Source organism: Aotus nancymaae, unplaced genomic scaffold (genome assembly GCF_030222135.1).
Source record: "Aotus nancymaae isolate 86718 unplaced genomic scaffold, 86718_ANA_hifiasm-v0.15.2.pri h1tg000067l, whole genome shotgun sequence".
Classification (NCBI taxonomy): domain Eukaryota; kingdom Metazoa; phylum Chordata; class Mammalia; order Primates; family Aotidae; genus Aotus; species Aotus nancymaae.
In genome coordinates, this window is record NW_026988482.1 from 22,868,245 (window position 1) to 22,891,012 (window position 22,768).

The 22,768-nt window shown below is 42.0% G+C and overlaps 1 protein-coding gene across 12 annotated transcripts in view; it reads right to left on the bottom strand.

The window, feature by feature from the left end:
* The window catches only part of MAP4 (microtubule associated protein 4), a 225,455-nt gene that overhangs the window by 125,953 nt on the left and 76,734 nt on the right, over positions 1–22,768 (bottom strand). For all 12 annotated transcript variants that reach the window (XM_012473817.3, XM_012473826.3, XM_012473816.2 and 9 more), the window contains exon 2: positions 17,711–17,952. In XM_012473817.3, coding sequence (XP_012329240.2) covers positions 17,711–17,952 — 242 coding nt within the window. The remainder of the gene's footprint in view (positions 1–17,710; positions 17,953–22,768) is intronic.

Below are 22,768 nucleotides of genomic sequence, written 5' to 3' on the forward strand. Positions count from 1 at the left end.
GGTTTCACCATATTGTCAAGGTTGATCTCAAACTCCTGACCTCAAGTGATCTGCCTCAACCTCCCAAAGTGCTGGAATTACAGGCATGAGCCACTGCAGTCTGCAAAGATTTTGACTTAATTTTTTTTTTCCAAGATGGAGTTTCACTGTTATTGCACAGGCTGGAGTGCAATGGCATGATCTCATCTCACCGCAACATCCACCTCCCAGGTTCAAGTGATTCTCCTGCCTCAGCCTCCTGAGTAGCTGGAATTACAGGCATGTGCCACAATGCCCCACCAATTTTTGTATTTTTAGTAGAGACAGGGTTTCTCCATGTTGGCCAGGCTGGTCTCAAACTCCTGACTCAGGTAATCCACCCACCTCAGCCTCCCCAAAGTGCTGGGATTACAGGTGTGAGCCACTGTGCCCAGCCTTTTTTTTTTTTTTAAAGACCGAGGGTTTTGCTCTGTTGCCCAGGCTGGAGTACACGCCCTACTGTAACCTCAAAATGCTGAGTTCAAATGATCCTTCTGCCTCAGCCTCCCAAGTACATGGGACAACAGGTGTGTGTCACCACAGCTGGCTAATTTATTTTATTTATGTATGTATTTAGTTATTTATTTACAGAGTCTCCCTCTGTTGCCCAGGTTGGAGTGCAGTGGCCCAGTCTCGGCTCACTGCAACCTCCGCCTCACAGGTTCAAGCAGTTCTTGTGTCTCAGCCTCCTGAGTAGCTGTAACTACAGGTGCTCACCACCATGCCCGGGAGACGAGCACTTGTAGTGCTTTTTTGTATTTTTAGTACAAATGGGGTTTCACCATGTTGGCCAGGCCGGTCTTGAACTCCTGATCTCAGGAGATCCACCCGCTTTGGCCTCCCAAAGTACTGGGATTATAGGAGTAAGTCACCATGCCTGGCCAATTTATATATATATATATATATATATATATATATATATATATATATACACACACACACACACACACACACATATACAAAGACAGGGTCTTACTGTGTTGCCGAAGCTGGTCTCAAACTCCTGGGTTCAAGTGATCCTCCTGCCTCAGTCTCCCAAGCAGCTGGGACTACAGGCGTGAGCCACCAGGATCAGCCTTGTTCACTGGGTATTAATTCAATACTACTTCATTTATTTTGTTGCTCAAATTTTTCTAGTGTTGGCTACTGGGAACTCTTTCAGTTGACTCCTATGTCCTGTTGACATACTATCTCTGTCATTGTGGGCTTTGGAGCATAACTCCCTAAGTCTTTTTATGAATGATTTGTGCAATTAAAGGTAAATTTTTTTTCCAGTGAAGAGCATAAATAATGAGAGATTAAACCGGGAATAATATGCATAATGGAAGTCTCATTTGCACATACCTGTTTACTTTCTTCCTGCCTTTCCTCCTGCCTCAGCCTCCCGAGTAGCTAAGACTACAGGTATGCACCACCGCACCTAGCTAATTTTTTTCTTTTTTTCTTTGTAGAGATGCAGTCTTGCTGTGTTGCCCCGCCTCATTTCAAACTCCTGGCTTCAAGTATTCCTCCCACCTCTGCCTCCCAAAGAGCTAGGATTACAAGTGTGAGTCACCATACCCAACACCTCCTGGTATTTTTGACCTAAAATGTCCAAAAGAGAATTTTTGATTCATAAAATGTGACTTGCATATAAGATGCTGCAGAACACATTTCAACTGGCTTGGAAACCAAAAAATTATTCAAAAGCTATTTACTTAGATACTAAAATAGGTGAAACTTTTATTAGGTACAGGATATATACATAGCCTCAAAGTATCTCCTCGCAAATTATTTATTCATTACAAAGAGGAAAATATAAATTTTACAGTAAAGAGGCCAGGCGGGGTGGCTCATGCCTGTAATCTCAGCACTTTGAGAGAGTGAGGCAAGCAGATGGCTTGAGCCCAGGAGTTAAAGACCAGCCTGGGTAACACTGCAAAACCCCATTTCTATAAAAAATACAAAAATTAACCAGGTAGCCAGAAATGGTGGCTCATGCCTGTAATCCCAGCACTTTGGGAGGCCGAGGTGGGTGGATCACATGAGGTTAGGAGTTTGAGATTAGACTGGCCAACATAGTGAAACCCCGTCTCTACTAAAAATACAAAAATTATCTGGGTGTGGTGGTGCATGCCTGTAATCCCAGCTACTTGGAGGTCTGAGGCAGGAGAATCACTTGAACCCGGGAGACAGAGGTTGCAGTGAGCCAAAATCATGGCACTGTACTCCAGTCTGGGCAACAAAATGAGACCCCCCCCACCCCCGCCCCAGGCATGTGGTACATGCCTGTAGTCCCAGCTACTTGGGAGGCTGAGGCTAGAAGATTGCTTGAGGCTGGAGAGGTCAAGGCTGCAGTGAGCCAAGATTGTGCCCACTGCACTCCAGCTAGGGTGACAGAGTAAGACCCTATCTCCAAATAAACATTTTTTTATTAGAACAAAATTTACAGTAAAGAAAACAGGCAGACACTAACAAGTGATGAGAGTTATTACCACCAATAATGTAATAAAGTGACATTGTGTGCTTCCTGATGTGGTGCACTAAGGACAGATCATATTTATATAGTATTACTGCCAAAAATGTGTAACTTGAATCTAATTATAAGGAAATGCCAGGCAAACCCAAATTAGGGGACTTCTACAAAATAACTGGCCCATACTATTCAAAAATATTAAGGTCATGAAAGACAAAGAAGAGCTGAAGAACTGCTCCAATTAAAGGATGGTGAAGAGACATGAAAACTAATGTGATTCCAGATTCAACTGCAGACAAGAAGAAAAAAATTAGAAAGGAATGTGTTGAATCTGTTGAGACAGCTGATGACAATGAAATAAGGTTCATGGATTAGACAGGAGTATCTCATCAATGTTTAACTTCTGATTTCTATCATCATATTCTTATAATGTGCAAATGCCTAGTTCTTTGGGTAAAGAGGCATGAGTTCTGCAATCTGTTCTTAAATGATCCAAGGGGAAGGAAGTATATGTAAATATAAAGAGGATGATAAAGCAAATGTGCAAAATAGTAACAATTAATAAACCCAAGTCAAGGATACATGGTAGGTTCTTGGCTCTGTTCTTACAGTTTAACAAAGTCATTTGCTTGCAGAATATTTTTGAAGAGATGCTGTCTTTGGGGTCTTGCTGTGTTACCCAGGCTGCACTCAAACTCCTAGGCTCAAGAGATTCTCCCTCCTACTAAGTAGCCTGGGTGGGGCTACAGGTACATGCCACCATCCTGGCTTGCTTGCAGAATATTTTTTGAGATGGAGTCTTGATTCGTTGCCCAGGCTGGAGTACAGTGGCACAATCTCAGCTCACTGCAACCTCTACTTCCTAGGTTCAAGCAATTCTCATGCCTCGGCCTCCTGAGTAGCTGGGACTACAGGCGCATGCCACCACGCCTGGCTAATTTTTGTACATTTAGTAGAGATGGGGTTTTGCCATGTTAGCCAGGCTCATCTCAAATTCCTGACTTCAGGTGATACACCTACCTCAGTCTCCCAAGTGCTAAGATTACAGTTGTGATCCCCCACATGCTGGGCCCCTGCTTTTCTTTTATAACAAGGTACTATTATTATGAACTAAACATTTTGGTACTATATTTTTGTTTTTCCAAAGAACTATTAGTTATGAGATAAAAGTATATTTTCAAATCAAAGTCAGAAAATAACTATTTTTGGAAAAATGTCACACTAATTTTTTATGCACAGATATAAACTTCCCTAAATATGATCACTGAGACTATTAAGAGGGTTTAGGATTAAACAAGTACGCCTACCCTAAATATCTACCATTTTGCAGACACAACTGCTTCTTAGTCTGCACATTAACACAACCCACACCTGAACAAACTGACAACAAAAACTATTTCAATTCAGTGTAATAAGGAATGATTACACATCTATCATGTGCACAGTGATCTCAAATGCATATCTGGCCATGTTTCCCAGTACCCTTGCACCCTCAGTTTTGTATAGACCATGAGGTGCTGCATAATTTCACTTAATCTGCTTCTCCATGATCACTTGTCACTGTAACCTTTGATTTCTTAACACTGAGAAACTTGAGGTTGCTAGTAAACTTTGAGTATTCTGTGCCTCCCTACTTTTGCTAAATGTTATCATTCTCCATGAAATATAATAGTAAACAAAATATTATCCCTGCTTTAGAGTATGTTAGTAAGTGTAAGATAACAAATCGTTTAATTATGATCTTACAACTGCCACAGAGGAAAGAGGAAAATTCAGGGAAGAAAAGCACAAAGAGGAAGATGAAAAGAAAGGCTGGCAGGGTGTGGGGATAGCAGGAGGTTTAGAAGGGAAGAGAAACAGAAGTCGGAATGTTCTGCAAAGTTACATCTAAATCCAATCTTTTTTTTTTTTTTGAGATGGAGTTTTGCTCTTATTGCCCAGGCTGGAGTGCAACAGCACAATCTTGGCTTACCACAACCTCTGCCTCCCGGGTTCAAGTGATTCTGTTGCCTCAGCCTCCCGAGTAGCTGGGATTACAGGCAGGCACCACCACACCCAGTTAATTTTGTATTTTTAGTAGAGACAGTGTTTCTCCACGTTGGTCAGGCTGGTCTCAAACTCCCGATGTCAGGCGATCCTCCCACCTTCACCTCCCAAAATGCTAGGATGACAGGCACGAGCCACCATGCCCGGCCTATCTAAATCCAATCTTAAAGGATTTTAGAACAACACCTTTAGCAAAAGCTTTATATAACATTAACCTCCAGCCCAGAACTCTCCTCTGAACTCCAAACTCCTTAACTGTCTATCCATCTTCTCCATTTGGAAGATAGCAGTTAACTCACTGTGAACATATCCCAAGCTAAATTTCTTCTCTTCCATTCAAATCCTACTCCTTCTGTACCTTTCCCCATCTCAGACAACGGCAATTCTTTCCTTTCAGTTGCTCAGGCAAAAGCCTTGGAGTAATACTGGATTTGCCCTTGGCAACATCAAGGCCTTATACTTTAGGCAAGAGAAGTTTTGGGGTGGTGCATGTGATGAGAGTAAATTCAAGAGCAAATGGGAGGAAAGGAATTGGTGATGGGTAGTAGATACATCTCTTTCAAAGATGGATGTGAGATTCAGGCAAATTTTTTTTAACGATAAAAAAATTACAGGCTGGGTGCAGTGGCTCACGTCTATAATCCCAGCACTTTGGGAGGCCGAGGCGGGCGGATCACGAGGTCAGGAGTTCGAGACCAGCCTGAGCAACATCAAGAAACTTGGCTACTAAAAATACAAAAATTGCAGACATGGTGGTGGCTGCCTATAATCCCAGCTACTCAGGAGCCTGAGGCAGAATAATTGCTTGAACTTGGGAGGTGCAGGTTGCAGTGAGCCGAGATCGCCCTACCGTACTCCAGCCTGGGCAACAGAGCGAGACTCCGTCTCAAAAAAAAAAAAATTACAGTACGTTTGATGCTGGTGAATGAACCAATTGAAAGAAAGGAATTGATGATGCAGAAGTCAGAAGAGATTAACTGCGATAGCAATGGCCTGAGTGACAGCACGAGCAGTTGACCCATAATAGAAAAACAGCAGACAATAAGGGCACAGATGAACATGAGTTAGGAGGAAATGTGTGGTGGGTCCATGTGGAAGTTCTGTTCTGATTACGTCAATTAATTTATGATTTATGAATATGAACAGGAGAGTAAGTGTCAGCAGTTTCAACAGAGAGTAGATGTGAAACAGTTATCTAGGAAAGTGAAATATTTTACAAACTCATGTGAATTAGTGGCAGAGTCCCTCAGTTTGTGCTCTTTATTGAAAGGAAACAAGACTCTTTCACATTTCCTGAACATAGTATGTCTAATAATTCTGCTTTTTGAACTTAAAAAGTGGATTTTTAGTTTTTAAAAACTATCAATGAGACACTAGATCAAGCAGAAAATATGTGTTCATGAAAAAGGTATAGTTTAACAAAAAGAACAGGGGATGAGAAGATCTGGGTTCAGGCTGTGCTTCTTTCATTATTAACTAAATGCAAATGCAACCCTCTCATTTCTAATCCTTAAGCTTCACCTGGGAAGTGGGACTAAATGCAATAATATAGGATGTCAGTTGTACAGTGCTAAATAGCTATTGTTATTCTCACTGTTATTAATGATAAATTGATAAAATATAAATTTGTTATCAACCAACTATAGAGTAACTGTTACCAGAATAAAATAAAATGAAAGCAAGAAGAGGTTAGAAAGGAATAAGAGCAGATGAATTCTACTATACATACAACACCTCACAATCTAAAAATATAAGCCAAGGAGAGAATAAAAACAATATAACAACACTAAAAACACTAAGGTTGTCAAGTAGAAAAAAGGCTTGCATACTTCCCTGCCAGATAAGACATACTGAACCCTAATCATTGGAATGCTGCACATTACTGGACAAGTCCCAATTCAAAAGATGCTATACTGTGTTCTCTCACTGACTGACTTCCCCCAGAGGACCCCCATTTCATGAAATGAAAGCTTTCTCAGTGAAACATACACAGCATCAAAAATAGCACACTTTTTTTTTTTTGAAACTAATCGCATTCTCTGAGATATAGAGATATTCAAATTTACTTTGTTTTGTTGATCCCCTTTCCCCGGGAGTTGTGAGATTCCCACAGCAGGCAAATCAACTTGGCAGAGAAGAAGCAAGAATCTGAGAAGCCCATGTGTACTGTGAGGAAGAGAGCCACAGCAAGTCAGCCTTGGGCAAAACAGACAGGATTGAGCCAGGTCTCAATGCAAAGGAATCTGCTTGTGCGGTCAGACCCATGCCAACACTGCCCTCTAGTGCCAATTAAGCTGGTTGCAATGCTCTGCAAAAGAAGGGACCAGTCTGTTAAGTAGAAATTCTGCAGTATCTATCAATAGTTGTCACTTAGGCCCTTTCCCCTGGATTAGTGTTTCTCAATCATGCATTTGCATACGAGTCACCTATCATAGCTTGTTAAAATAGACTGCTGGTGTGTGGCAGGGTGTGGTGTCTCCCACCTGTAGTCCCAGCACTTTGGGAAGTCAAGGCAAGAGGATCACTTGAGCCCAATAGTTCAAGACTAGTCCAGGCAACACAGTGAGACCTTGTCTTTACTAAAAGCACAAAAAAACTTAGCCGGCTACCGCCCTAGGTTAATTTCTTATTCTAAGGGAATAAAAGCTTTTGGCTTCAAAGACCTTATGGAATGTTGAGGAGAAAGCATTTTCTCAACCTCAGAAGAACTATTTAATCACACAGAGGACAGAAAAATTAAGTGACTTGTCCCATAAATGTGTCTGAGGATCAACACTGTGCTAGACGATCATCTGAAAGAACAAGAGTCACAGATGTGTTGCTTCATCATTTACATCTAAGAGAAAGTTTCTATCTTTTGTCTCCCTTGTCTAGAATATAGAGCCATATAGTGCTGATAATGAACAATTAAGGAAAACACCATTTTTTAATGGAAAAAATCAGGTAGTACATAATCTTTTTTCTTATTACAGCCATGGTACAAAACTAGTACATATATTCTGTAAAAGTATTTGAGAATTGTTTCCCAAAGTAATGGGCATTTCAGAAGAGTTTGACACCAATTTTATTTCTATGTATTGGTGTTTGGAGTGGTTTACAGAGGCAAGGCCATGATAAAATACCTGTAGAAGCAAGAATAAATGGAAGTAAAAAAGGAAATGAGTATAGTATATCCACAGAAAATGCATAAAGGTGGGTGGGTGGTTCTTGTGTTGCCAGGTATGAGGCAGGAATCACACTTAGAGGAAAAAGCAACTTTCCTACTTCGCGATAAATGCCACAAAAGCAGTCCTGCTTTCTTACCTCTCATTTTATAAGTTGAAGACAATTATGGTGGACACAAGAATTAAAGGAAATAAAATACCATTGTCCAAAGAATTCTATCGTGTGTAACCTATTCAACTGCCCCTTCTGTATCTAGATGCAAGAAAATGGTTGATCAACTTCCACTGGTTGGCCTAAGTAAGCCTATTGTAAGAATATATCAAGGAGCACTAAGCTGGGTGCAGTGGCTCACACCTGTAATCCCAGTGCTTTGGGAGGCTAAGGCAGGAGGATCACTTGAGGCCGTAAGTTCCAGATCAGCCAGAGAAACACAGTCAGACTGTCATTACAAAAAATAAAAAGATTCGTAAGGCACGTGCACCTGTAGTCCTAGGTATTCAGGAGACTGAGGCAGGAGGAACCTTTAAGCCAAGGAGTTAGTTAGATGTTGCAGTAAGCTATGATTGTGCCATCACACTCCAGCCTAGGCGACAGGAAAAGATTGTTTTTTTTAAAAAAAAAAATAAAGCACCAGCAATTAGCAATAGTTTACTGAACCTCAATTAAGAACAAAATTAAAGCTAGATGTGTAATAAAACATTACTGAAGTCTAGGTCCCTTCCAACACTTCTAAAGACGTATTTAAAAGAACAACTTGTTTAGACTATTCTCCAGGAAAAACACAAAGATGAAACCTGCCATTTTGGTAAAAACCATCAGTCCGATAATGTATAAAAATCAGACCCGGCCAGGCGCAGTGACTCACTCCTGTAATCCCAGAACTTTGGGAGACTGAGGCAGGCGGATCACGAGGTCAAGAGATTGAGACCATCCTGGCCAACATGGTGAAACCCCATCTCTACTAAAAATACAAAACTTAGCTGGGCGTGGTGGCGTATGCCTGTAGTCCCAGGTACTTGGGAGGCTGAGGCAGGAGAATTGCTTGAACCTAAGAGGCGGAGGTTGCAGTGAGTCAAGATCGCGCCAATGCACTCCAGCCTGGCGCCTGGCACCTGGCAATGGAGCAAGACTCTGACTAAAATATATATCTATATAGATGTATATAGATATATATATTTTTTTAAAGAGATGGGGTCTCGCTATGTTACCCAGGCTGGAGTGCAGTGGCTATTCACAGGCTTGATCCCACTACTGATCAGCACGGGAGTTTTGACCTGCTCCATTTCCAACCTGGGCCAGTTCACCCCGCCTTAGGCAACCTGGTGGTCCCCGGCTCCCGGGAGGTCACCATATTGATGCCAGACTTAGTGCAGACACCCGATCGGCATAGCGCACTACAGCCCAGAAGTCCTGGGCTCAGGCGATCCTCCCACCTCAGCCTCCCAAGTAGCTGGGACTACAGACATGAGCCATGCGCCTGACTAATTGCACCAGATTTCTACAAGGCTAAATAAGGTGGCTCCTTTCCTTTTTCTTCTTTGATGTCTCCAAAGAGCCATCACCCCTTCCTTTTATTCTTAGTTAAGTCTTCCACAACTTTTAGGAAGCTAGCATGGAAAAAAAGTAGTAATTTACCGTCTATTGTAATTATAAACTTTATTACTATTACTATAATTATTATTTTTAGAGACAGGGTCTCTCTCTGTCACCCAGGCTGCAGCACTGTGGCACGATTATGGCTCATTGCAGCCCTGACCTCTGGGGCTCAAGTGATCGCCTCTCACCTCAGCTTCCTGAGTAGCTCAGACTACAGGCACACACTACCATGCCCAGCTGTAATTATAAACTTGAAATGAGGGGTCTTCAAAGAGTTCATGGAAAATGCATACTATGAAAAAACTATTCATGAACTTCAGGGGAGTTTTTTTGCATCAAAATAACTCATACTCCAGCCTGACCAACATCGTGAAACCCCATCTCTACTAAAAATACAAAAATTAGCAGGGCGCGGTGGAGCGCGCCTGTAATATCCCAGCTACTCAGGAGCCTGAGGCAGAAGAATTCCTTGAACTTGGGAGGCGGAGGTTGCAGTAAGCCAAGATTGTGCTCAAGACCCCGTTTCAAAAACAAAACAAAACAAAAACTCATAACTTGTCATACCATGTCTGAACAGGACCCAGTTTGAAGCACTAAAAAAGGTAAAACATCAGTTTGAAAAGAGCCCCTATCAAAGCAACATTAATTCTGCTAAAATTGAAGCAAAAGCGAATGGCAAATTTATGGTCAAGCTTGGATGAAAGAATGGTGAAATCACTGATGTTTTGTGTAAAGTTATGGGGACAATGCCCCAAAGAAATCTGTAGTTTACATATGAATAACTTGTTTTAAGAAGGGATGAGACACTATCTGGATGCAGTGGTTTGTGCCTATAGTCCCAGCTACTTGGAAAGCTGAGACAGGAGAATCACTTGAGTCCAGGAGCTCAAGGCTGTAGTGTGCTATGGTTACGCCTGTGAATAGTCATTGTACTCTAATTTGGGCAATGTAGTAAGACCTTGCCTCAAAAAAGGAAAAAATATAAAGAAGGAGATGATGGTGAAAATGAAGTACAGTGACAGACCACCAATATCAGTTTGAGAGGAAAAAGAATGATCTAATTGAAGAGGATTGACATTAGCAGAAACTGATAATTTCCAATACTGAAGAAGGGAATTAAATAATAGCAATAATAGTAAAAACAAAACCTTCTAATTTGTAGTTGCTATATAATAAATTTTGCTGTGTTGTATGCTGTTTAACAAAAAACCTAACTCCCAGCTCCGCTTAAAATTAACTAACTCGGCCGGGCGCGGTGGCTCAAGCCTGTAATCCCAGCACTTTGGGAGGCCGAGGCGGGTGGATCACGAGGTCAAGAGATCGAGACCATCCTGGTCAACATGGTGAAACCCCGTCTCTACTAATACAAAAAATTAGCTGGGCACGGTGGCGCGTGCCTGTAATCCCAGCTACTCAGGAGGCTGAGGCAGGAGAATTGCCTGAACCCAGGAGGCGGAGATTGCGGTGAGCCGAGATCGCGCCATTGCGCTCCAGCCTGGGTATCAAGAGCGAAACTCCGTCTCAAAAAAAAAAAAAAAAAAAAAAAAATTAACTAACTCCCTGTGAAACCTACCGTATCTATTTTCCCCACATTCTTAGCAAAGTTCCCAGGTATCTCAAGACTCCTGTTTTTCTTGCTGACTAGCTGCAAGGTCACAGGACAAGATAACACCCAAAGAATGTACAATGCGTTTCTCAAAATGTTATCTTTCAAATGTAACGTACATCACAAGACATGTTACAAATTAACTGTTCTCTGTTCTGGCTTCTGTAAACCTGTTAGCTGCTAAATCATCCAAGATGTATAAAAATACCTCATTTTCTTTCTCCTTTGCTCAGCCTGATGCTAAACCACTGAGCCAGTGGCCACCTTAATAAAATCCTCCTGTTTCACCCATTGATCTGTCCGGTCTCCCGAAAATTCTGCAACAGTACCACAGACATCTCAATTGGTTCAGTTTACACAATTTTGGCTGATAAATTAAAATCAAGCAAACTTTCCACTCAACTGGCGCTAAAACTGTTGCATTCAGATCTGCTACAAAGAGCAGAGCCTTCAATATAAATTTTAAACAAGTGGGATCAAGATCCTGAAGCATTTCTTTGAAGAATTTTAACAGGAGATGAAACATGGCTTCACCAATATAATCCTAAAGACAAAGCACATGGCCAGGCATGGTGGCTCACACCTGTAATCCCAGCACTTTAGGAGGCTGAGGCAGGTGGATCACCTGAGGTCAGGAGTTCAAAATCAGCCTGGTCAACATGATGAAACCCCGTCTGTACTAAATGTATAAAAATTAGCTGGGCGTGGTGGCAGGAGCCTGTAATCTCAGCTATTTGGGAGGCTGAGGCAGGAGAATCACTTGAACCCAGGAAGGGGAGGCTTGCAGTGAGCCAAGATTGTGCCATTGCCCTCCAGCCTGGGCGACAGAGCGAAACTCTGTTTCAAAAAAAAAAAAATAGACAAAGCACAATCAAAGCAATGGTTACCAAGAGGAATAAGTGCTCCAGTCAAAGCAAAAGTGGACTAGTCAAAAGAAAATGCAGGCGTTTTTTAGGATGCTCAAAGCATTTTGCCTGTTGACTTTCTGGAGAGCCAAAGAATGGTAACATCTTCTTATTATGAGGGTGTTTTGAGAAAGTTAGCCAATGCTTTAGCAGAAAAACACCCAGGAAAGCTTCACCAGAGAGTCCTTCTCCACCAGGACAATGCTCCTGTTCCTTCCTCTCATCAACAAAGATAATCTGTGACAGTTTTGATGAGAAATCATTAGGCATCCACCTTACAATAGTCCTGATTTGGCTCCTTCTGACTTTTTTGTTTCTTTAAAAAAATCTTTAGTAGCAGGTCGGGTGCAGTAGCTCACGCCTGATATCCCAGCACTTTGGAAGGCTGAGGCGGGTGGATCATGAGGTCAAGAGATTGAGACCATCCTGGCCAACATGGTGGAACCCCATTTCTACTAAAAATATAAAAATTAGCTGGGGTGGTGGTGCATGCCTGTAGTCCCAGCTACCGAGGAGGCTGAGGCAGAGGAATCGCTTGAACCCGGGACGTAGAGGTTGCAGTGAGCCAAGATTGTGCCACTGCACTCCAGCCTGGTGACAGGGTAAGACTCTCTCTCCAAAAAAAAAAAAAAACTTTAGTAACAACAAAAAGTTTAAATTAAAAAAAAAAAAAAAAAACTTTAAAGGGCACCCATCTTTCTTCAGTTAATAATGTAAAAAAGCCAGGCACTGTGGCTCACAACTGTAATCCCAGTACACACACACACAAATAAATATTTACTCCAAAAAATTTGGATTCCTTAATGGAAAATGGGAGTCTATTCTCTCTTAATCCATAATGGATGGTGAAGACATTTGTTCTTTGACTAACATAAACTTAGTACGAAGAAAGGAATGATAAGATGTAAATATTGTACCAACTAGTCATGATTGAGATGCTCTCCCTTCCCTATTAACTTACTCTCATCAGTCACAGGTGGAAGAAGCTAGCTGCTTTTCATTTTCTAATTTCCTTTAACTGTGCACTGCTTCCACCATCTGGGACTGAGCCTAGGTAGATAAGGACAGTGAGGTGGTAGCAGATTTTCTTGGGCTTCATCTTGAGTGACTTGATCGATGTAACATTAACTTGTTCCAAGAGGAAGAAAGTTTTTAAGACACTATTTTATTTACAAAAAATTATTAAATCTTCCCTACTTTTGATATGTAATAATTAAAAGTTTATTAACTCAGAAAGACTACTCCAGAAATTGGCAAGTGGTTACTCCAGGAGGAGAATTGTCTGGCTAAGGGTGTAGGAGTTGGAAGAATTATTTTTACTGTATATCCCTTTGGACCAATTTGATTTTGTACATACGCATTTGTTAGCCCATTCAAAAAATATATATGAATTTCTGGAAAATCTAATTCAAGGATAAAAACAAAATATGAACTTTATTTCTCAACATAAGCTTTTTCAAGGTCAAGACACTTTTGTAAGCAGTGATAGCACCTTTTTTTTTTTTTTTCTAAGACAGAGTCTCATTCTATTATCCAGGTTGGAGTGCAGTGGCACAAAGTCTGCGCACTGCAACCTTCACCTCCCAGGTTCAAGTGATTCTTGTGCCTCAGCCTCCAGAGTAGCTGGGATTACAGGCGCACACCATCACCCCCGGCTAATTTTTGTATTTTTAGTAGAGGTGAGGTTTCACCATGTTGGCCAGGCTTGTCTGAATCTCCTGACCTCAGGTTATCCACCTGCCTTGGCCTCCCAAAGTGCTGGGAATACAGGCGTGAGCCACCATGGCTGGCCTGGAGTAAATATTTATATAGATATAATTAGATCTTAAATTCTCAGTACTTTTTAAAATAAGTTGTGGTCTGCCCCCTCCCCAACACACAAATTAAACATAAAAAGGGGCCGGGCGCGGTGGCTCAAGCCTGTAATCCCAGCACTTAGGGAGGCCGAGGTGGGTGGATCACGAGGTCAACAGATCGAGACCATCCTGGTCAACATGGTGAAACCCCGTCTCTACTAATACAAAAAATTAGCTGGGCATGGTGGCGCATGCCTGTAATCCCAGCTACCCAGGAGGCTGAGGCAGGAGAATTGCCTGAACCCAGGAGGCGGAGGTTGCGGTGAGCCGAGATTGCGCCATTGCACTCCAGCCTGGGTAACGAGAGCGAAACTCCGTCTCAAAAAAAAAAAAAAAACAAAACATGAAAAGGAACATAGCAAGTTTTCGTCTTCCACTTAGGCTGTAGAACACCAAAAGCGATGTCATTCCCACCCTAACATTAAGAAACAGCCACATCAACTACAAAAAAACTTGAATTCATTGGAAAGCTACCTAGTAGTATGAACTCCAAAGACAAGCCCTTCCAGGAGATATGAGAGGTGAACACCAGCTCTCCTGTGTCAGAGCATGTGAAGAAGAGATACTGGGTGCCCTACAAGCAGTTAAGAAAAATTAAAGTAAAAATTTTAGTGATGTGTTAAAGGTAAGCAAAGGCTAGCATGAGACTACGGGGCCCCTCAAATCCACAGACACAAAGGGAATTCACATTCACTTGCAGGATTGTCTTCACAGATGTCTACTGCATACTCTCAACAAAGACTGGAGCCAGGGTGAGGGACCAGATAGAGCCTCCCTCAGTGGTACAGACCTGGAGAAGGCCACCACTATTAAGGGAAAAGCATGAACCCCTCCCTCTGCAATCTTTCTCTCCTGGGGAAGGAGTACCAAACCCTGTCTGCCCCAGAGCACACGAGAAGACCGGCTGTAGCTAGGGAAAGAGTAATAGAAAAATACCCTATAAACCTGAGAGAGGAGCAAGAAAAACTCCTCATCCAGGATCCTATACCAATATCATTAGAAGACTCTACTACTGTGAGAAGGATAATACCACTGAGAGAGACCCAACCATGATATATATAGGATTAAGCCCAAAATGGGACAATAAAAAAACAAACTCTGCCTGCCACCTGACTATCGCTCTTCTGATAAAAGAGGGAAAAGAGCATAGAGAAGGACCCCTCTGAGGTACCAGTACACAGGGAAGACTGAAAAGGTGGAGCAAGTACATTAAAGAAAAAACTTCCAGGGCCTCAGTTACCACTCTAGGCACAGAATTAAAGAAATTGAAGCCAGTAGTACACTGAAGGCAATTACGGTAACAACAAACCCAAAACTAGCTCAGCTCCTGGTTAAACTGACTAAACCCAAGAGACATATCCATTTCCAAGCATTAATCCATTTTGGTCTCAGCCTACTATTTTACATGTGAGATCCAGCATTCAGTCAAAAACTAACACACACACACACACACCCACACACACACACACACACACCACAATCAGATTGAGAGATGACCCAGATTTTCAAATTATTAGAGATTTAAAACTATGATTAATATGTTAAAGTCTAGTAGAAAAGGTGGAAAACATGCAGGAACAGATGGGACATTTCAGCAGAAAGAAGGAAGCTATAAGAAATAGGCAAACAGAAATTCTAGAAACTAAAAACATAAAAGATGCTGAAGTAGATAATGGCCACTAAAAGCTCATCATTAGATTCAACACAACTGGGAAAAGAATCAGGAAACTGGAAGACAGGTCAAAAGAAAGTACCCACAGTAAAACACAAACAGAAATAAAGAGAGGAAAAAACTCTTTTTTCTTTTTTTTTAGATAACCGGAATAGTTCTATATCTCTGAAAGAAACTAAATTCCTAGTTTAAAAATCTGACAAAAAACTCCAGGCCCAGATAGCTTTATTGATAAATTCTATCAAACATTGAAAAAAAATCAATTCTATACAAACTACTCTAGAAAAAAGAAGGGAGTACTTCCCAATTCATTTTATGAAGTTAGTGTAACCTCAATTCTAAAACTAGACAGAAAACTCTTTTTTCTCTCTCTTTTCCCTCAATGGTGGTGGCCTTCTTCAGGTCTATACCACTGAGGGAGGCTCTATCTGGTCCCTCACCCTGCCTCCAGTCTTTCTTGTGAGCATGACAGTAGACAATCCTGCATGTAAGTGTGAATTTTCTCTGGATCTCTTGCATCCAAGATATAAGGGACACTATCAAACAATTTAACAAATATAATTGGAATCCCAGAAGGAGAAGAGAAAAAGAATGGGACAGAAGAAATATTTTAAAAGATAATGGCTGGCCGGTCACGGTGGCTCATGCTTGTAATCCCAGAACTCTGGGAGGCCAAGGCAGAGGGATCACGAGGTCAGGAGATTGAGACTATCCTGGCCAACATGGTGAAATCCTATCTCTACTAAAATACAAAACGTTAACCAGGCATGGTGGCACATGCCTGTAGTCCCAGCTACTCAGAAGGCTGAGGCAGGAGAATCGCTTGAACCCAGGAGGTGGAGGTTGTAGTGAGCGGAGATCACATCATTGCACTCCAGCCTGGGTGACAGAGTGAGACTCCATCTCAAAAAAATAAACAAATAAATAAATAAATAAAATAAAATATAATGGCCAAAAATTCCCCAGACTTAACCACATCAAAAGCACAGATCAAGAAGCTCAGAAGCCCAAGCAGAAAAATTCCAAAATACCATCCAAACACAACATATTTAAATTGCTAAAAACCAAAAATAAAGATAATATCTAAAAGGCAGCCATAAAGAGGAATTCACAAAGAAAATACGTAAAAATATTTTTGAATGAAAATAAAATATGACACACAAAAATCCATGGGACACAGCTAAAATGATTAGAAGGCAATTTATAACATTAAGTAATTAGATTAGAAAAGAAATGTCTCAGATCAAAACCTGATATAAGGTACCACCTTAAGAAACCAGAAAAAGAATAAATCAACTTAAGTAAACAGAAGAAAGGAAAAAATAAAGCTATGAGAAGAAATTAAAAACAGAAAGACAATAGAAAAAAAATTAATGAAACCAAAAGCTGGATCTTTCAATACAATTGATAACCTCTATCAAGAAAGAAAGAAAGAGAGAGAGAGAGAGAGAAAGAGAGAGAGGGAGGGAGGGTCACAAGTGACTAATGTAAGAAATTTTGAAAGAGGGGACATAACAGATCCTACAGACATTAAAAGCATAAGGTACAACTTTATCTCCATTAATTTGCAACATTTATGCAAGAAAATGGACCAAGGAATTCCTTGAAAGAAACAAACTACCAAAGCTAATATACGAAATAGATAACCAGAATAGTTCTATGATCTCTAAAAAACACTAAAATTCCTACTTTAAAAATCTGATAGAAAACTCCAGGCCCAGATAGCTTTATTGATGATTTCTATCAAACATTGAAAAGAAGAAAAAAATATCAATTCTATACAAACTACTCTAGAAAAGAGAAAGAAAGGAACATTGCCCAATTTATTTTATGAAGTCATTGTGACCTCAATTCTAAAACTGGTCAAAAGACATTATGAGAAAACTACAGACCAATTCCCTCATGAACACAGATGCAAAAAATCCTCAACCAAATATTAGCACATTTGATCCAGGAAAATGGAAATTTTCTCTTACAGGCTTTAATTAATCCTGACCTGGGATGATCCCAAAGACAACAAATGGCATCTGATTCCAGTCTAAATGAAGTTCTGATATAAGCACAGATTTTATCTAACTTTTCAAAGCTACTTTCAAAGAAAAGGCACAGCAGACAGCTTAATTTAGGGAATTAAGAAAGCAGATTATATGGTAGTTGAAACATTACAGAAGAAACATTAGGGTGTTTTCTATAGACTCATGAACACACACTCAAAGGGTGGTTAAGTCTATCTTGTCGGTTTCCAGCAAAGAAATATAATTACTAGGGTATACTTAAAAAAAACAAAAAAAACAAACTCAGCTCAATTCTTAGTTTCCAGGATTATGACCACGGGCATAATCTGTAACCTACTTTCTGAACATATATAAACAGTTTGGTTTAAGTACTTACCTTCAACCTGGCTAGTGTCTGAGCATGGTTTCTTCTTTGACTCTGAGTTCTCGGTTTTCTCATCAACATCCAGGAGAGGAATATAGTCTGTTTTTCCAACAGTTTCTCCCACAACATCATCAAAGGCCTCTGCCTCTAGCGTGGCAATGAAGTCCCGCTTTATCTCTCCCTCAATTTCTGGAGATGGCTCTGTTAATGCATCTGCAAGACTGAGGTCAGCCATTCTGCACCACTGCAACTGCCTGGTGAAGAGGAAAAAGATGTTTCATGTAACGAGCACTGCAAAATGAAAAACAGTTCTTTTTCCTCTGAGACAGAGTTTTGCTCTTGTTGACCAGGCTGGAGCGCAATGGCGCTATTTCAGCTCACAGAAACCTCTACCTCCTGGATTCAAGTGATTCTCCTGCCTCAGCCTCCCAAGTAACTGGGATTACAGACATGCACCACCATGCCCAGCTAATTTTGTATTTTTAGTAGAGACAGGGTTTCTCCACGTTGGTCAGGCTGGTCTCGAACTCCCAACCTCAGGCGATCCGCCCGCCTCGGCCTCCTAAAGTGCTGGGATTACAGGCGTGAGGCACCGCAACCGACCAGGAAAAACATTTCTAGAAACTCTTGTCAATTGTTTGAAACAAGCAAAAGAATCAAAATATAAGATTCACAGCTGGAAGAGGCTCCCTCATTTGAAAGATGAGAAAATTAAAACTGAGAAATGGACAGTCTCACCCAAGGTAACTCACTGCTAGTTACTCTTTTCTCATATTTTGGTGGGGACGGGGGGGCGGGGTGGTGGCAGCAGGACAAAGCAATTGCAATTGTGTCCTTTTTATTTCTAAGAAAAGTGAGGTGCAAAAAACCCCACAATCAATATATCCAAAGTTATAGCCAGTAAGATTCAAATCAGATCTTTACATAGTTACCTTACTATTGGACAAATGAAATCAACTTTCTTGATCAAAGACTGTGAGTATGGGTCTTATCTAGGAGTAAGTATCTTCTTCATGAATCATTTGTGGATAGCCCTGTCAACCAAACTACTAAGTCCTGCCAGCATTAAAAAAAAAAAAAAAAAAAGACATGTCCCCTCAATTAGCTAGGGGAGATAGTCCCTCTCTGTAGTCATGTATATTTTTACAGACCACCAGGCTCTTACTTACATAATCTGACGTTAAGAAGTAAATCTACTGGCAGCCATAAAAAAGAACAATATCAGGTCCTTTCAGGGAACATGGATGGGGCTGGAGGATATTATCCACAGCAAACTAATGCAGGAACAAAAACCCAAATACCACATGTTCTTACTTATAAGTGGGAGCTAAATGATGAGAACTTATGAATACAAAGAAGGAAACTGCAGACATGGGGGTGTACTTGAGGGTGGAGGGTAGGAGGAGGGAAAGGGGCAGAAAAGATAATTATTGGGTACTCGGCTTAATTCCTGGGAGATGAAATAATCTGTACAACAAACCCTCATGACATGTATTTACCTATGCAACAAACTTTCATGTGTACCCTTGAACCTAAAATAAAGTTAAAAAAGTAAATCTACTATAGGCAAAATCATAGGTGAACAGCCTAGAAAATACAGAAATAATGTAGTAAAAAGAGCCAAAGGGGCCGGGCACGGTGGCTCACACCTGTAATCCCAGCACTTTGAGAGACCAAGGCAGGCGGATTACTTGAGACCAGGAGTCCGAGACCAGCCTGGCCAACATGGTGAAACCCCATTGCTACCAAAAATACAAAAATTAGCAAGGCATGGTGGTGGGTGCCTAAAATCCCAGCTACTTGGGAGGCTGAGGTACGAGAATGCTTGAACCAGGAGCGGAGGTTGAAGTGAGCCAAGGTTGCACCACTGCATTCCAGCCTGGGCAACAGAGCAAGACTCCATCTCCCCCGACACACACAAAAAATTAAAAAATAATAATAATAATAAGAGCCAAAGGCCTGCAATAAATTGGGCACCATTCAAAAGCAAAGTATATTAGGAAATAAAGTGTGCAAGGTACTACCCTTGCTTTCAAAGAGTCTAATAGAAACTCCAAGAGAATCCATAGGATAAGTTGACATACAAGCTATGTTGTTAAGGTAAATACAAGTCAAATAGATCCTTAGTTGCATAATGTAATGGCTACTACCTGTGTCTGCCCAGAAATCTATTCTTCCTGTCTCTCCCAATACAAACCAATCCCTACCCCTATTGGGTCTGGGACATGACTAGAGTTGGGTCAATCAGAAGTCAGGAAGAAGACAGTCGGAAAGGACGATTTATTGACTACACACTGGAAGAAAAGTCCGTGAGTGACAGCTGTTTAGTTGCCCTGGTTGACTACTTCAAGTCTAAGTGAGCAGCCTTCATCTTTCTTTTGCCTAATTTAGCCAATCTATTTCTCCTGGTACCTGGTATGCAGCCATTGACTCTGCAAATGTCTTTTCTCCATATCTGTCCATAATGCCGACCAGAAGCAATTTGCCTTTGGGGGCAAGGCCAGCAATATACCTTTACTCTCCTACCTCAGGGATATATTGGCTCTCCAGCTTTGTGTCATAATCCTATTTGGAGAGATCTTGATCACTTTTCACTTCCACAGATATCATACTGGTCAATTACACTGACAACATTATGCTGATTGGATCTAGTGAGCAATAAGCAGCAAATACACTGGACTTACTGGTGTGACATTTCCATGCCAGAGGATGGGAAATAAACCAGACTAAAAATTCAGGGACCCTCTGTCTCAGTAAAATTTCTAGGGATCTAGTGGTGTGGGGCCTGTCGAGATATTCCCTCTAAGGTAAAGGGTAAGTTGCTGTGTTTGGCCCCTCCTACAACCAGGAAACAGGCACAATGCCTAGTGGGCCTATTTGGATTTTGGAGGCAACACATTCCTCATTTGGGTGTGTTACTCCGGCCCATTTATCGAGTGATCTGAAAGGCTGCCAGTTTTGAGTGGGGTCCAGAACAAGAGAAGGCTCTGCAACAGGTCCAGGCTGCTGTGCAAGCTGCTCTGCCACCTGGGCCATATGACCCAGCAGATCCAGTGGTGCTTAAAGTGTCAGTGGCAGATAGGGATGCTGTTTGGAGCCTTTAGCAGGCTCCCATAGGTGAATCACAGTGGAGACCTCTAGGATTTTGGAGCAAGGCCCTGCCAACTTCTGCAGATAACTAATCTCCCTTTGTTTTTTTTTTTTTTTTGAGACGGAGTCTCACTCTGTCGCCAGGCTGGAGTGCAGTGGTTGCAATCTTGGTTCACTGCAACCTCTGCTTCCCGGGTTCAAGTGATTTTCCTACCTCGGCCTCCCAAGTAGCTGAGACTACAGGCACATGTCACCACACCCAGTTAATTTTTGTATTTTTAATAGAGACGGGGTTTCGCCATGTTTGCCAGGATCGCCTCAATCTCCTGACCTCGTGATCTGCGCACCACAGCCTCCCAAAGTGTTGGGATTACAGGCGTGAGCCATCGCACTCAGCCAACTACTCTCCTTTTGAGAGACAGCTTTTGGCCGGTTACTGGGCTTTGGTAGAACTGAATGTTTGACTATGGGTCATCAAGTGACCATGCGACCTGAACTGCCTATCATGAACTGGGTTCTTTCTGACAGATCTAGCCATAAAGTAGGTCGTGCACAGCAGCATTCCATCATCAAATGGAAGTGGTATATACATGGTCAGGCTTGAGGAGGTCCTGAAGGTACAAGTAAGTTACATGAGGAAGTGGCTCAAATGCCCATGGTCTCCACTCCTGCCACCCTGCCTTCTCTTCCCCAGCATGCACCAATGGCCTCATGGAGAGTTCCCTATGATCAGTTGACAGAGGAAGAGAAGACTAGGGCCTGCTTCACAGATGGTTCTACACCATATGCAGGTACCACCCAAAAGTGGACAGCTGCAGCATTACAGCCCCTTTCTAGGGCATCCCTGAAGGACAACAGTGAAGAGAAATCTTCCCACTGCACCTGGTTCTGCACTTCACATGGAAAGAGAAATGGCCAGATGTGCGATTATATACTGATTCATGGACTGTAGCCAATGGTTTGGCTGGATGGTCAGGGACTTGGAAGGAGCATGATTAGAAAATTTGTGACAAAGAAATTTGGGGAAGAGGTATACGAATGGACCTCTCTGAGTGGTCAAAAACTATGAAGATATTTGTATCCCATGTGAGTGCTCACCAATGGGTAACCTCAGCGGAGGAGGAGTTTAATAATCAAGTGGATAGTATGACCCATTCTGTGGACACCACTCAGCCTCTTTTCCCAGCCCTCCCTGCCATTGCCCATGGCCAACAAAGTGGCCACGGTAGCAGGGATGGACGATATGCATGGGCTCAGCAACATGGATTTGCACTCACCAAGGCTAACCTGGTTACGGACACTGCTGAGTGCCCAATTTACCAGAAGCAGAGACCAACACTAAGCCCTCAATATGGCACCATTCCTCAGGTGATCATCCAGCTACCTGGGACAGATTAATTATATTGGACCTCTTCCATCATGGAAAGGGAAGAGGTTTGTCCTCACTCAAAGAGACATTCTGGATATAGTTTGCCTATCTTGCATGCAGTGCTTCTGCCAAGACTACCATTTGTGGACTCACGGGATGTGTTGTTTTATTTTTGAGATGGAGTCTCACTCTGTTGCCTAGGCTGGAGTGCAGTGGCACAATCTTGGCTCACTGCAACTTCTGCCTCCTGGGTTCAAGCAATTCTCCTGCCTCAGCCTCCCAAGTAGCTAGGATTACAGGCACCTGCCACCATGCCTAGCTAATTTTTATATTTTTAGTAGAGACAGCGTTTCACCACGTTGGCCAGGCTGGTCTCAAACTCCTGACCTCAAGTGATCCGCCCACCTCGGCCTCTCAAAGTGCTGGGACTACAGGCGTGAGCCACAGCACCTGCCAACTCATGGAATGCTTTATCCACCATCATGGTATTCCACGCAGCACTGGCTGACCATGGCTAAAGAAGTGCGGCAGTGTGCTCATGCCCATGGAATTCACTGGTCTTACCATGTTCCCCATCATCCTGAAGCATCTGGATTGACAGAATGGTGGAA